This window comes from Brachypodium distachyon, chromosome 3, assembly GCF_000005505.3.
Source record: "Brachypodium distachyon strain Bd21 chromosome 3, Brachypodium_distachyon_v3.0, whole genome shotgun sequence".
Lineage (NCBI taxonomy): Eukaryota > Viridiplantae > Streptophyta > Magnoliopsida > Poales > Poaceae > Brachypodium > Brachypodium distachyon.
The window spans coordinates 13,343,685-13,359,247 of record NC_016133.3 but is presented as its reverse complement, the minus strand read 5'-3'; the positions used below and the strand labels follow the sequence as shown (position 1 = coordinate 13,359,247).

General features: G+C 44.7%; 2 protein-coding genes across 2 annotated transcripts; both read right to left on the bottom strand.

Moving 5' to 3' along the window:
• Positions 1–220: 220 nt before the first annotated feature.
• Positions 221–2,922, bottom strand: LOC100839223 (cysteine-rich PDZ-binding protein). Its single transcript, XM_003573340.4, has 4 exons — positions 2,761–2,922; positions 2,487–2,604; positions 936–1,027; positions 221–539 (listed from the first exon to the last, which is right to left on the bottom strand). Exons 1-4 carry the CDS (start codon positions 2,774–2,776, stop codon positions 475–477), a joined length of 291 nt encoding a protein of 96 aa, XP_003573388.1. The 5' UTR covers positions 2,777–2,922; the 3' UTR covers positions 221–474.
• An 849-nt stretch (positions 2,923–3,771) lies between these two features.
• LOC100838918 (putative aconitate hydratase, cytoplasmic) lies at positions 3,772–12,460 on the bottom strand. The gene is made up of 20 exons (XM_003573339.4): positions 12,112–12,460; positions 9,694–9,798; positions 9,327–9,487; positions 9,162–9,254; positions 8,784–8,969; positions 8,525–8,686; positions 7,799–7,943; positions 7,559–7,701; positions 6,919–6,975; positions 6,755–6,834; positions 6,581–6,656; positions 6,301–6,486; positions 6,144–6,211; positions 5,927–6,045; positions 5,725–5,846; positions 5,504–5,602; positions 4,875–5,354; positions 4,668–4,766; positions 4,349–4,591; positions 3,772–4,262 (listed from the first exon to the last, which is right to left on the bottom strand). Exons 1-20 carry the CDS (start codon positions 12,374–12,376, stop codon positions 4,188–4,190), a joined length of 2,964 nt encoding a protein of 987 aa, XP_003573387.2. The 5' UTR covers positions 12,377–12,460; the 3' UTR covers positions 3,772–4,187.
• Positions 12,461–15,563: the final 3,103 nt, after the last annotated feature.

Below are 15,563 nucleotides of genomic sequence, written 5' to 3'. Positions count from 1 at the left end.
CCATTGGGAACCAGTCAAAATTCGAATTGTTTTCTTATTTAAAATTTTTGGCTCAAAGTCCGACTAAATGAAATCACCTCACACATGCTTTTCCCGAGTAATGCTGTCTGCCTACTCATGAAGTTTCAAGTAAAAAGAAACTGAATTTGGCAGGAGCAAGGAAGAGGAGCCTTCCTTGGCGTGCCGCCCAGTTTCAAGCACAGAAAACCTGGGGAAATGGAACCCTTAAATCTGAAATTGCAACTAATACCATTGCTGTGGCATATAACTGCTTGGAGTTGAAATTTCAGAGCAACGACAAATGTTACAGAATTGTTAGAACGAGTAGATGTTTTTTCCCTTAACGCAGAACTATTCAGCCACAGCTATATCACGAGCACATGATCTTACAAGTTAAACATAGACAGGTCGCTACAAGATTATCCTTGATGGCTTAGGAGCGGGATCATTGATGGCTTATAAGCGTGCATGGCATCACACGTTGCTCTGCTTGTACAGCTTCGTGTCCAGCACTTGCTTCCCGCACATTGCACACACCCCTGGAACAAGCCAATAGCACAATCAGGATTTAGGAAGCTTCAATAATAATATTGATTTAAAATGCTATGACCGTAATACAGGAAGTTCTTAAGGTAAGCTCAGTCAAGAATACTATTTTCTTGCAGTACATGAATGCACTTGCATCAAGTTCAGCAACCAAATGATTCTGAGGACAGGTACAGGCTGTTCCTTAATGAGGAAATAGCAAGCGAGATACTATGATTTTATTTTAGCATAACAAGGTTACAGGGTTATGTGCATTTAACCAAGAATGTAAATTAGCTCACAGCATGGCGTCTGGTTAGCAAGCAAATTGTACATGCCAAAAACTGATAAGCAGTGGGAAAAACTAGCCGCAGCTGCAGAAGCTGTTTCTACATGAGACATTTATTTACCTTTTGAGTAAGCACAGGTGTGGCAGTATTTTCCGTCCTGGTGCATCTGTTGCTTGCAAATTACACATTTAGTGTTTCCATATGGAGACCACCTGATATGGTGACAAGTAGGGCATAGAGTTAGACCCCTCTCAAATTATCTTACAAGAAAAAAAAATAACAGGCAGAAACTACAGAGGTAAGAGAGAAAATTGTGTGTAAATAACCCCTTGCCCCAGTCTGGAGAACACACTTCAACTCCGAGACTGTTCACTTTACACACCCAGACTACCAAAACATGTGGAAATAACCACCTACCATCCTAAAGTAAGCCAATCAAGTTTTAGCTGATGTTTCATCTCACACTGGTACCCCAAGGCACATCTATTCTCCAAGTACTACAGCTGTTCCGATATGTAAGACATCCTGGTATTCAATTTGAACTACCAACACGTCTTACATATCGGAATAGAGGGGTACATGTTATCTCCTGCGACATACCCACTAACAACTCATTTACAGCGGATGCACCCTGTCCTTTATTCACTCTGTGTCAACATTATTACCATGCATTTAATAAAGACCGATTCTTCACCATGGAAGATGGTTGGGTTTGGCCAGCAGCAAGTAGGCATTTACCATGCTTCCTTACAGGTATTTATATCAGATAGTACGATAAAAATTCAAGATTGTCTTGCTTCAACATGAAGAGAAAAGCAGTGTTCCTATATTAAGTTCAGGCACCAATGACACCATTGAAATCCTCGGTACCTTCTCCATATCCATATAAAACCTACCTCTTCTTGTGACACACAAAATTAGCACTTCTTTTCCTATCCCTACCCTCTCCGTTACCATTTGATTTGTTCACCTAAATAATAGTATGAACATCGACATAACCATTTTTTCTCTAACACTGCCTAAAGCCCCTTTTGTAACTACCGTGACTTAACGAGCCAATCTTGTGGTAAAGTTCAACACACCAATAAGTCCTTGCATGCTGTTGGCGGACATTAGGATACTGTAGTTCCATCATCCTAGTACATAAGGCTGCTGCGGAAGACTCTGTGGTCCCAAATGGTGGTAAGGGAGACGGTTTAACTGTCAGAGGTAATATTGTTAGCCTGATTGCCCTGTTTGTTTGGGCTTCTGCTTCAGCTTTTGGTGCTTCTAGCCCTTTAAAAAGCACTGCTCCCGTTTCCACATGATCCTCACGTAACTTTGACTGAAGACTAAGTTTACTTCCACAAGTTGCAGTTTAGCTTAAGGAACTAGCGTTAAACGGATCCAGCCATCCAAGAACATGCAGCAAGCGAGATCGGTCACAACGGCTGAGGTCACCTATTACCCTAATCTACACACGCTGGGATTCAAAAAAAAATTCGATTTCCGCAAAATCCTCCACCCAGCCAGATTCCGATCGCCGGCACGGACCGGGAAGGAACCATCTTCCTCCACAAACCGGCAAGATGCCGCTCCAGTTAGAGCCCTCGATGTCAAAGGAACAACGTGTTTAACTGGGCTGAACGGACCTAGGAACAAGAACGCGTTTGAGTGGGGGTGAACGGGTACCTGTTCTTCTTGGAGAGGAGCTTGTTCTCGTTGATCTTGCGGCCGCCGCCCTCGAAGGTGTTGCTGGCGCCCTCCTTCCACTTGTCCGGCACGATCACCTTCCCCAGCTTCTTCTCGCCTGCAAAACGGAGACCGCGCACGGATTAGAAGGCGAGGCCCTCGCATACCCTGAAGCATCTCAGGGCGGAGGGGAGAAATAGACGAAATCGAGTGGAAGGATCCGTTGATCCGGGAGAAATCGGGGCACATGGGGAGAGGGAGGAGGGGTTCTTACACTTTGTGCACACCATCGCCGCCGCCGCCGATGATTTCTTCCTTGTTTAGGTTGTTGTTTGGGGCTGGGCTCGAAGCCTCGAAAAGCCTCGAAGAGAAAGGGGAAAGAAGAAAAGGAAGCGTCGGGTCGGTCGTCGGACCGAACTGGAACCATAACCGGAACCAGAACCGGAACCGACTCCGGTCGGTCCGGTCGCACAATTCCGTCCGCGAGTAGAGCCGGGTTCCGCTTTTCAACTTCAGTTCGAATTTTTCCAATCTAGAGAAGTTTAGAATTCTGGATTTGAGGGTTGAAGCTTCGAACAGGGGATCTAATGCAATGATGATGGATTACTTAGATTCACGAACTGTACACCCCCGCAGTCATTAGCAGGCGCCCTTGTGTTTCGACCGTGATTTATCGTTGTAGCCAATTAGCCATGAGAGCAGAACAAAGAGTCTGACGAATTTGATTTAACCAAACGGTAAAACAGATCAAGCTGGTTGGCCAAACAGAACCAAACCGTAATGGCGACTGATCACATGATGACGATGATATGCCAGCGGGAAATCTGTCCCCTTTTTGGTTCTTAATTGTAGACCGCATTTGGATTTGAAATGTTGTACGGGTAATACTTTTGGTTAACTTTGTTCGAATTTGTTATGTTTTTTTTTGAAACTAAAAATCTGTTAGCTTTTTGTTATGCTCCTATGGCTCAGGAGCTCGGTATCAAGTTCCAAGCGCCATAATACATGTTCACATTATTGGTTTCAGGTAATCTTGTTCAAAATATTTTACGTTCTTGTTCATGCCACGATATATGTTCTCATCATCGGTTCATCCTTTGACACGCTGAGAACAAGAGAAAACTAATCTAAAATGGCACACTGCTCCCTCCTTTACATAAAGATTGGCACGGATTAGAACTAGAACTAGTTCAAAGCCCTAGTTTAAAACAGTGCCAATCTTTATGGAACGGAAGAAGTACTAATTTACCAGTTGTTCAAGGTAAAATTTCCTGAAACCATATGGTTTGTGCGAGGAAGCTATTCAAGGTCAATTTTCCTGGTACTCCGTACGGCAAACTCAAGAATGTGAGGCCAGGCATTGTGGAAACTACTAAACACCAATTCAGTTCTATAGCACGAAAGAAATGTACACCCGGCTATCAGTCTACAAGAGACTACAACCAAACGATTTAATCCACAATTAAATATCGTTCCAAACACGCTCACAGTTTTCATCATCACAACCAAACAGCAGACAAAACTGTTCATCGATCTGTGCCGCACACCAGCTCCAGGTGTGGATATGTGATTGTGGTTCCTGTCTCCTGCGGCTTTATTTTTCAGTTTATTTATATGATGAAAAGTCTCGACGTCGATGCTGCTGGCTTGCTGAAGAGCCCGCAGTTCTGTCGTCGTGGTTGGAAGGATGTGTGCTTTTGTCTAGTTCTGTTGTCCTGCCAAGCTACGGATGACATAAGGGAGGATGCCTCCATGGTTGTAGTATGCCAGCTCCACCTGCAAGCACAACCAAGAATGTCATTTCCTAACTATAGTTACCAGGGCTGACAGTACGTTCCAGCGAGTTCCTAAAATGTATATACCTCTGTGTCAAAGCGAAGAGTGCAACTGAAGGATTTCCCGTTGTCAGTAGTGATGGTCACATCCTGACCAGGACGGATCTTGCTGACGTCGGTAGGAAGGTTGATGGTGAACCTCTCATGTCCAGTAAGGCCGAGTGAATCAGCGTCCTCGCCAGTTTTGTAGCAGAGTGGGATGATTCCCATCCCGACCAAGTTGCTTCGGTGGATCCGCTCAAAGCTCTTCGATATCACTGCTTTGACACCCTGAAAACAGCACATGCTTTATGCTATCGTTTCCCAAATACGAAGATTGAAATAAAGCACTGAATCTGTAACTTACGAGGAGCATCGGTCCCTTGGCAGCCCAATCACGAGAGCTGCCACTCCCGTACTCAGCACCGGCAAGAATGATAGTATCATGACCCTCGGACTTATATCTCTGCATTGCAGTAACACCGCAACAGACAACACCAAGGGTATTAATATGCAAATATTAATAGTAACAAGAAGACAGGATATCACAATATTCACACAACTAGTAACATACCGTGGCCGCATCGAAAACAGAAAGCTTCTCCCCACTAGGAACATGAATGGTCTTGGGCCCAACCTCTCCACCCAAAAATTTGTTCACAATCCTGATGTTTGCAAATGTTCCTCTTGCCATTATTTCATCATTACCACGCCGGCTACCATACGAATTGAAGTCCTTCCGGTCCACACCGCGCTCAAGTAAAAACTTGGCAGCAGGACTGTCTTTGTGTATGCTGCCTGCTGGTGAAATATGATCTGTCGTGATGCTGTCACCAAAGTTCAGTAAGCAGTAGGCATCCTTCACAGGATGTGGGCCAGGTGGGGACATGGTCATGTCCTTGAAGTACGGGGGCTCATGAATGTAAGTGGAGTTTGGATCCCATGAGTAGAGGGTTGCTTCTGGAACAGGAAGCTGATTCCACATCGGGTTGCCTTTTGTTATAGCCTCATACGTGCTCTTGAACATATCAGGCAACACGCTTGATTGGACAACCTGTTAGAGTATCATTTAAGTTATGATTGGTTTAACAGAAGAACTAAGTTGGGATAGAAACATCCAATGTGATGCAACAGGAAACAGCATGATGGCAACAAGTACAAAGAGATGAAAAGTACGGAGTATTAAAGTTACAGTACAGTTACCTGTGCGATTTCTTCAGTTGTGGGCCATATATCCCTGAAGTAAACTTCCTTGCCATCCTTTCCAACTCCAATGGGTTCTTTCTCGAAGTCAATGTCGACCTGATAAATACAAGTCGTAATGTGCAACAAGAGCACAAATATAACACAAATATTTTAACCATGAAAGTCCTTCAGCCAAAGTTATGTGAGGATCAAAGTGTGAGAATATGGCATGGACTTACAGTGCCAGCAAGTGCGTATGCAACAACCAGAGGTGGTGAAGCAAGGTAATTAGCCCGAGTCAATGGGTGCACACGACCCTCAAAGTTACGATTGCCTGACAACACAGCAGCAGCAACAACATCTGTGCAAGAAAAAATGTTAATTAATAATACAAACTCCTTGCAGCTAAAAATATTCAATGTGCATACAACCTATACATACCATTTTCTGTAATGGCAGCTGATACAGATTCATCAAGGTCACCAGAGTTGCCAATGCAAGTGGTACATCCGTATCCAACAAGATGGAATCCTTGCTTGTTGAAGTATTCTTGAAGGCCGCTGCATGAAGAAATCACCAGATTAGGTTCAAATATACCATTGCATGTAACACACTGAAATTCCATGTTCCATTAAAACTAGTAATGACAACAAGATACCTCTTAAGCAAGTATTTAGTGACAACACCAGATCCAGGGGCAAGACTTGTCTTCACCCATGGTTTCACCTGACGAAAAGTATTGCTCCGCAGTTAACATAAGGCAGAGAAAAACAGAAAAATATAACAATATGTGAGCACATTAGGGAGTAACAAACCTCAAGACCCAATTCACAGGCTTTCTTTGCGACAAGGGCAGCACCAAGCATAACACTAGGATTTGATGTGTTTGTGCAACTAGTTATTGCTGCTATGACAACACTGCCATGCTTGAGTTCAGCAGGTTGTCCATGAAAGTCAAATTTCACAACCTTATCCTGTTGTTCCTTCGGTACCGCAAAACCCTGGAATGTTTTGTGCATTTGCGATTAATTTAAGACACAAACATTGTAAATTTGGAAATGCAGAAGTCACAACGGACATAACCAACAGGTTTACCTTGAAACCAACTTTGTTGTCCAGGCAAGAGTGCCAATCTGATTTCATTTCCTTCAAAGTGACACGATCATGAGGCCTACAGAGTGAAAAATCAAATGGCATGTGACAAAACCATTATGGGCATCCCCCTTGGAATAAATTTATACAATGGAACTCATATACTTAGTGGCTTACCTCTTAGGACCCGAAATGCAAGGTTCCACCTCATCCAGGTCCAGCGCAAGATATGAAGAGTAAACTCTTTCTAATTGAGGCTGCAAATCAAGAATGTAAATATGTCTACATCCTGATCAACAAATAACTAAATTTAAGCACTGTAACACCAATAAAGGGCATACCTCGTTATAGTCCACAAACATGTTGTTAGCTCGTAGATATGCTTCGATCATCGACACCTAAAACAAAAGGCAAGACGGTACTAAGAGTTTGGTTCTTAGGATATAGAAAAGTAGAACCGTTCCATTACATTCCATTCCTATAAGAATAGAACCGTTCCGTTCCATTCCACCTCGCTCTAGAACAAAACACTACCTAAGTTCACATAATGATGCAGGTAGAACTCACATAAACTATATTATCAAATGAAAATAGGTAATCATGTTCATTAGATTATGTTATCCAGTTCAAGAAATATCACATGGCATCCAGTTCAAGAAATATCACATGGCCAGGAAAGAAACAGCATCCAGGATGGCAACAGGGAAAAACAATGGCAAGGATATGACAGTTTTGAAAACTCAGGTCAGGAGCTACTGCATGCCCACAACTCAATAGCCACATGGCAAGGATGGCAACAGAACTGTGAAAGTTTTGGAAGATGAGGAGTTACGGCATGCTCACACCTCAATAGCCCTAGCATTAACAATATTCCGTTATTCCTCGACCCCATTTGCGGGCAGGGGAAGCGGGGCGGCGGATTAGAATGCTAAAATATCAAAGAGACGGAAAGGGTAACAAAATCTCAATAATGAAACCTACTGTTTCATCGCTTCGGCCTGTCAATTTGAGATAATCCAATGTCACATGGTCTACAGGGAAGAAGCCCATGGTAGCTCCATACTCTGGTGACATGTTCGCGATTGTGGCCCTGTCAGCCAAAGACAGCTTACCCATACCCTCACCTGAATAGAACGAAAGAAAGAAAAAATATCAACAAGATATGAATAAATTTATATCAAGAAAGCATGCACCAGATATTATAATAACATGAATACTTACCATAGAATTCAACAAATTTGCCAACAACACCGTGCTTCCTTAGCATTTGGGTAACAGTAAGAACAAGGTCAGTAGCAGTGACACCACTCCGTAAGTTTCCAGTCAGCTTGAACCCAACCACACCAGGCAAAACCATGCTCATCGGCTGTACAAGGAAATACCATTTTGGTCAACTGGAGGTACATCAAAAGGGGCTAAACAATACTGAACACTCATCAGACTATGAAATTAAACTTGAGCTTTTTGGTTTAAGGGACCACCATATCCTAGGATGGATAGGTCTCTCATGGGATAATCGCATGTGTTTTGGTGGGTTGGTGGGGTACCTCAATCCTTCACTTCCCACTATGCGTATGCTTACGAGAGATGAGGGACACTGAACCACAACCCATTTTGTTTCTTGAAAGCTCAAACAGAACAAGTGGATTAGGTTTGTTTTGCACATACACCATCTGTTCCTAAAACCACACAGCCCATAAATTTACTAGTGTGCTCAATATGCCAAAAGGACAGCCAATAAGTTGCTTCAACAGACGTTCCACAAATTACCATATTACAGTAATGTAGGCTGCTTTTACAGGAATGCCACTGTCTTTTGGGGGTATGGCAAAGGGATATTAAAAACAATGTTTTGTTCCAAAGAGATCATTGTTAGTGCATTTGTCCTCTCACTACAAGATCGTAAGAAATATCAATCAAGTAGGTAGAGGTCCACTTCAGAATTACCTGCCCAAGCATTGTAGCCTCTGCTTCAATACCACCAACTCCCCAACCAGCAACACCCAAACCATCAATCATAGTGGTGTGTGAATCAGTGCCAACTACGCTATCAGGGTACATAATGCCATCTGTGTTGAATACAACTCTTCCAAGATACTCAAGATTGACCTGAAATTTGCATAGAAATCAAAAATGGAAACAGGGCGTTGGTCAGGTGGAAGATATAAGACCAACAGAAAAATTTCCTTCAATCCAGAGCATCTACCTGGTGAACAATACCAGAGCCAGGGGGGACAACCAGCATATTTTGGAAAGCAGTTGAGCCCCATTTAAGGAAACCAAATCTCTCTTTATTGCGGATAAACTCCAGCTCCATGTTTGATTGTAATGCATTGTGCGACCTTGCTACATCCACCTGTACTGAGTGGTCGATAACAAGATCTACTGGAACCTGCAAACCATATGAAAATATGTATATCAGCCAAATAAACTTAGATAAATATGTTAAGATGATCGCATAGTGATGTCATCAGCAACATATGGTCTAAATTATGGGCCACTCGAAATAATTTTGCTGTGAAAACCAGAGATGGTTCAGAACAAACTGATGGAACTTTTCACATAACAAGGAGATAAGATGTACCAGTGGATTGATTTTGTTGGCATCACTGCCCAACTTGGCCATCGCATCACGCATAGCTGCAAGATCTACAACTGCTGGGACTCCAGTGAAGTCCTAGAGAATAAAGTCTTGTAAGCAAAAGGCATGGAGAAACAGGGTAATCTGTGTGATGTTTCAGTTGAAAACCTGAAGAAGAACTCGTGCTGGCTTGAAAGGTATCTCAGCCAGCTTTGGAGATGTGTTCTCCCAATCAATGATTTTCTCGACATCATTCTTGGTAACTTGGAAGTCATCACAGTTGCGGATAGCTGACTCAAGAAGAATACGGATAGAGTAGGGCAGCTTATCTGATGGGGTGGAGAAGAAAGTCTGTGTCGGTCAGATAACAATAATAGCAGATTAACATGCACACATAATGTTACTAGTACAGATCTTAGATTGCATCTTCTACAAATACACAAAAAAAAAGGATGCAATAATCAGACTAAACAGACAGAACCCAAATAAGAGCATAGGTTGTAATAGACAAGGCAAAAGAAAGATAAGAAATTACCGATCCTTGGATCATTTAGTGCAGGAAGGCTGTAAAACTTTCCAAATTCACCACCCCCAGGCTTAGGGAGGCTGGTCAAAATATTCTTGAAGGCATGCTCAGTAGCTGCAGTCAGAGGAAATCAACAGAAACATAATTAGCATTATGCCATGAAGAAAGGCTAATAAATATGCAAAACAATAGTCCATCAGTTATCTTGATTCTTTCATAAATTGACGCATGTCTTAAACCGTTCATGTTGTATATTATCATTTTCCATGTCGGGAGACACTTAAAAAGTGAAGTTAAGCAGACCAATGTTTAAACAGAAGCTGCTTCAAAGTCAACTGGATAAGCTGTGAGGTTGGAGTGTTGTTAAAGATTAATCACATTTTAAGACTCTTAACATATCCCAACAAGACCAAGGACAACAGGACATTATAATTAGTTTTACGTGAGAATGTAGAAAATGGAGATGTAATGCATACAAGTTGGACGCATATAATATAAGAATCCTAGACCGCTCAACTTACTCTCAACTACTACACTGAACTCACACTGGCCCTCCTAACAGAGATACAAAAAAAAAGTATCAATTCAAATCTGCACCTTAAAAACACACCACCAAACTCCAAAGCCCTCATCTAATCAGTATATATATCTTCCATGGCAGATAACCAATTGTGAACAGTGGTATGACTATTCATAACTTGAAAACACAAACGATCAAATCTAGAGCAGAGCTGCGTTTCTAGATCCCAAAATGGAGCGCATCGAGTGTACTGAGTATATACGAAAGGCAGATGTCTCGAAAAAAGTGCGTGCTAACAAGGAATCTATTCCCATCGAATCCAACACGTCTTTTCATCTAAAAATCGAGCACCGCACGAGCTAACTTGAATCCGACAGAATCTGATGGCCGATGCTAACTGGAAATGGAACGAATCCGCATGGCATCGCGGCCATCGCATCAGCGCTTTGAACCTAAAAAAGCATGTGATTCGCGATCCCAGCTAGCGTGAAATCCAAATCGACATAAAACGAACACCGGCATCTCCAGCTTAGAAGTTGGAATCTCCGCCCTACAGGAGCCGCACCACAATTTCCCAATTCGAATATTCCGAAAGTTGCCACGCACACGAGCAGAGCGCGTGCGTGAGAGGGAGATGATGAACACTAGACGACACGACAGCGACGAGGTCGAGGCGGAGGACTCGCCACCGGGGATCAACCCTGCCCGTGACCAGACTGCGCGCCCCTAACCAGCAGGAAGCCATGAAGAAAGGCTAATAAATATGAAAAACAATACTCGATCAGTTATCTTGATTCTTTCATAAATTGACGCATGTCTTAAACCGTTCATGTTGTATATTATCATTTTCCATGTCGGGAGACACTTAAAAAGTGAAGTTAAGGAGACCAATGTTTAAACAGAAGCTGCTTCAAAGTCAACTGGATAAGCTGTGAGGTTGGAGTGTTGTTAAAGATTAATCACATTTTAAGACTCTTAACATACATATCCCGAGAAGACCAAGGTGGACAACAGGACACTATAGTTAGTTTTACGTGAGCATGTAGAAAATGGAGATGTAATGCATACTCGTTGGACGCATATAATATAAGAATCCTAGACAGCTCAACTTAATCTCAACTACTACACTGAACTCACACTGGCCCTCGTAACAGAGATACAAAAAAAAGTATCAATTCGAACCTGCACCTTACAAAACACACCACCAAACTACAAAGTCCTCACCTAATCAGTATATATCTTCCATGGCAGATAACCAACAGTGAGCAGTGGCATGACTATTCACAACTTCAAATCACAAACGATCAAATCTAAGCAGAGCTGTGTTTCTAGATGGCAGCACATGAATGAAATGAAAGATGACGACGAACAGGGAGGCCCGTCGAGTGTACTGGAGCAGATACGGAAGGCATATGCCTCGAAAAAAGTGCGTGCTACTAGGAATCTATTCCCGCACATCCGAATCCTACACGTCTTTTCATCTAACATCGAGCACCGCGCGAGCTAACCTGAATCCGATAGAATCTGCTGGCTGAATGGCTGATGCTAACTAGAAATGGAACAAATCCGCATGGCATCGCGGCCATCGCATCACCCGCTTTGAACCTAAAAAAAAAGCATGTAAATCGCCGATCCTTCCCAGCTACTAGATAATCGAATCCAAATCAACGCAAAACGAACACCGCATCCGCATCTCCAGCTCATAAGTTGGAACCTCCGCGATTCCCAATTCGAATATTCCCAAAGTTGCCACGCACGCACACGAGCAGGGCGCGTGCGTGGGTGCGTGCTTGAGAGGGAGATGATGCCCACTAGACGACACGACAGCGACGAGGTCGAGGCAGAGGACTCGGCACCCGGGATCACCCCTGCCCGCCCAGCAGGAACGAACGAACGAACCCACGCACCTGAGGTGGCCATCCTGCGGCGGTGGAAGGAGGTCCCGGCGGCAGGCGCGGCGACGGCCCCGATCTGCGCGCGGACCCCGGTGAAGGAGGAGGAGGAGGCTGGGAGCACCCTACCGCGGCCCGGCCACGCGCCGCACGGCCGCGAGAGCGCGAGGCACCTGGAGGCGACGAGGCGCGACGCGGGGGAGCAAGACGAGGAGGGGGACGACGCGGAGGAGGAAAGGGATCTGAGCAGGAGGCGGGCGGAGGAGGCGGCTTTATACATGGACGGAGGGCGAGGGGCGACTCGGGGGATGGAGCCGGAGGCAGAGGAACAGAGGGGTTGGTGGGCGGGCGTGCAGATGGCCGATGTGGGCTGTCAGCTGTGGTGTGATGTGGGGCTTGGAGGAGGGACGGAGCGTGTGGTAACCATGGGTTCCGGTTCGGGATTGACCGTGGTTTGGGTTCGGAGGGTTCGGGGAGCCGGGGCGTGGCGGCCACGGGGTCGATTCTGGATGGGTGGCTGCCAGGTGGGGTCGACAGTTAGTTGGATGCGACGGGCCTGGGTCCGACCTCCACGAGCCGGAAAGGCCAGTTGCGGTTTTGCAGTTTGGATGAGAGAAGTGTGCAGGAGTAATTGGGGGAACACATTAATGGGAGATGGAGATTAGCTGATTTTGGCCACTTGATGCTAACGTCAGCGCAGCTTAGTTTAAGACATGAGTGCGTACGAAATTCTGGAAGAAGAAAACCTGGATCCATCCACTGTCGTTTTTTTTTACATGAAAGGCTTATCGTCATGTTTCATTTCAGGAGAAACGAAACACACAGTCATGAACAGGGCTTACAGGCCAACGCCCACAACTCAAACGAGCAGGAGCTAAGCAGCACCGAAAACAACGTAGAATTTCAAGTCCATTTTAAACCTTATGCTTGTAGAGGTACACTACATCAAACCTTGACCTACAAATCACTGAGGTTGGCACCCTCAACTTTATAATCCCGGTCTTTAGTTTTTAAAACAGGGATATAAATAGGACTAAATCAAGCCACATGGACTGGATGGGTCCCGTCTATGCTTCCGTCTGTACTCCCTCTTTCCCGACCGTTCTGATTTTATTCGTGGGCCCGATATCTTCTTCTTCCTTCGGATCATAGATGGAAATTCTGGACATGCGAACCGCCGGGCAAATCAGACCGGCAAGAAGGGGAAGGCTGCCATGGCGCTGACGGCCGAAGGCTAGCCATGGCCGCCGACGGCCGAACTGCTAGCCGGTGCAGTGGCCTCACCATCGCGGCAGCAGCTCGTAGGATTAGTATACATCTTGGTCCAATCTAGATCAAGCTCACGTGGGATTAGTATATCTCTTTGTGTTTAGTATTTCTGTGTATCCATCGGAAGTTGTTCTAATCTTACATAGGCGGGTGGGTTATCCATGGCTCCATGAGCACAAATAAAATCACGACGCTCCATGTTCTAATACCGTCGTTGTACTTGTTGGGTGTTGCTTTTTGAATAAAGTTCTTTGATCCAGCGTTGCGAGTTCAAAAAAAGAATAGCTGGTAGCAGATTAGTTAATTACGAAGGCAATAGCAGAGTTTGCAAGCGGACCATCCCAAAGGCAATTTCGTGATGTGAGCATTGTCAGCGAATCCCTGTTTGGATACCTTGTTTTGGCAACTATAGACCGGGAATAAAGAGTTGAGGGTGCTAACTTCAGGGATTTTCAAGTCAGGGTTTGATGTCATCGATCTCTACAAGCACGAGGTTTAAAACAATTGGCAGCTAAGTCGTTTATCAACATAAAAGCTATAGATTGTCAGGCAGTCCCAATTCCATTGCTCTTTGGTGGCTTTTTGCTTCTGCCAAGATGGAAGTCCCAGGGCCCGTCAGAAGTGTTCCTCGCTTCTTGCTCATCGCAGTCTGGGTGTCTTCTAGATTTGGATGTTCTTTTTCAGACACAGCGGTTGCCAGCGCTTTAACAAGCACAATAAGTTCTTCCACAAGACATGTATATTCGTCCATATGTGTCGAGCAAAGAGTAAGTCATTACGAAAATTTCAGACAGTCCAGACAACAGCAGATGTGATCATGTTAAGTGTCCCATTATCGTTTATTGCATAACTAGAAGGTTGCCAGTTGTGTGAATAATATCAGCAAGCTCTTGAAAAGGTAATCTAACTACCACACAGTCAAAGAATAAGTGAGTGATAGATTCAGGTTTGGTACAAAACAAACAAGTACTATTTTTTTAATTCCTGCCTCTTCCTCAGGTTGTCTTTGGTGAGCAGCTTGTTATTACTAAGTAGGCACCAAAACATGTGTATCTTCGATGGTACGGTGATCTGCCAAAGAACAGGTACATATACAGCGAAATTCCTTTAAAGTTAACCACCCCACAGAGGGATTGTGAGGAATAAAGTCTAGAATTATTAAGTTTACACATCATTTAGTGTTCAACTCGAAATTCCGACCGACGCTTGGATTCACCGGGGCTAATAAAACTGGCCGTTGCAGAGCAAGCTTCACAGCAGTAGGTTTTTAGTTACTCGCGGGAGATGATAACAACAACAGCAAGCGTGGTGGAAAAGCCTCCGACGAGCACACCGTTCCGTCACGTCACGGGATTAGACGCAGGCCGTTCGTTCGTTCGCGCAGCGCAGGACCCGACGCCGGAGCCAGGCCGGACGTACGTGCGGATCACTCTCTCTACGTAGTGTACGAGACTGGCCGCCGGACGTCGGAAAACCGACCGGAAGGACTCCATCTCCGTTGGTTATTATCCTCAACGGACTCGTACGCGGGGGGTGTCAGTCCACGTGGTGCTGACGTGTTCGTCCAACGAAAAGTTACATACAGAGACTGGGCAAAGCGTGAGACGTGGAGGCGATGGCAAGTTGGCATGCCCAACTTTGGTTGTTTCGTGGCACCTTTGGGCTTTTTGGCCGTGGGAATGTGCGAGATTCTTCCCGGCCAGGTCACCACTTTGGTTTGTTCAGGCCGATTTCTTCAACCAAACAGATATCTTTTCCAAGCTTTTCGTTACCTCGACAGGGAGGGATGCAGCAGGTGTCTGCGGTTTCGGGGCTCCACGGATAAATCCGGATGTGGAGTCTGGCCTCGAGGAAAACCCAAGCAGGCTGCACTTTCGACCTGAGACCTGCCCGCTCCGCACCGAACGGCCCAGGCTGCGTGCGCTAAGCCCACGGGCCAGGCAGTCACGCGACAAGCCGACCAAAGTAAAATTGCGGTGTCAAAGGAGTATACTACATTCTTCCAAAAAAAAAAAGGAGAAGAAGAGGGCTCAGAATTCACTGTATGTCTTCTTTTTAGGGAAGAATTCACTGTATGTCTGTCTCTACTGAATTCATGAAAGCTGTTGCTACAGATAACCTCTCGTATCTTTCGATTGTCTGTCTTATCATTTCTTGCTTTATTCGTATAAATCGCGTTGGAAGAAAATACTAAAATT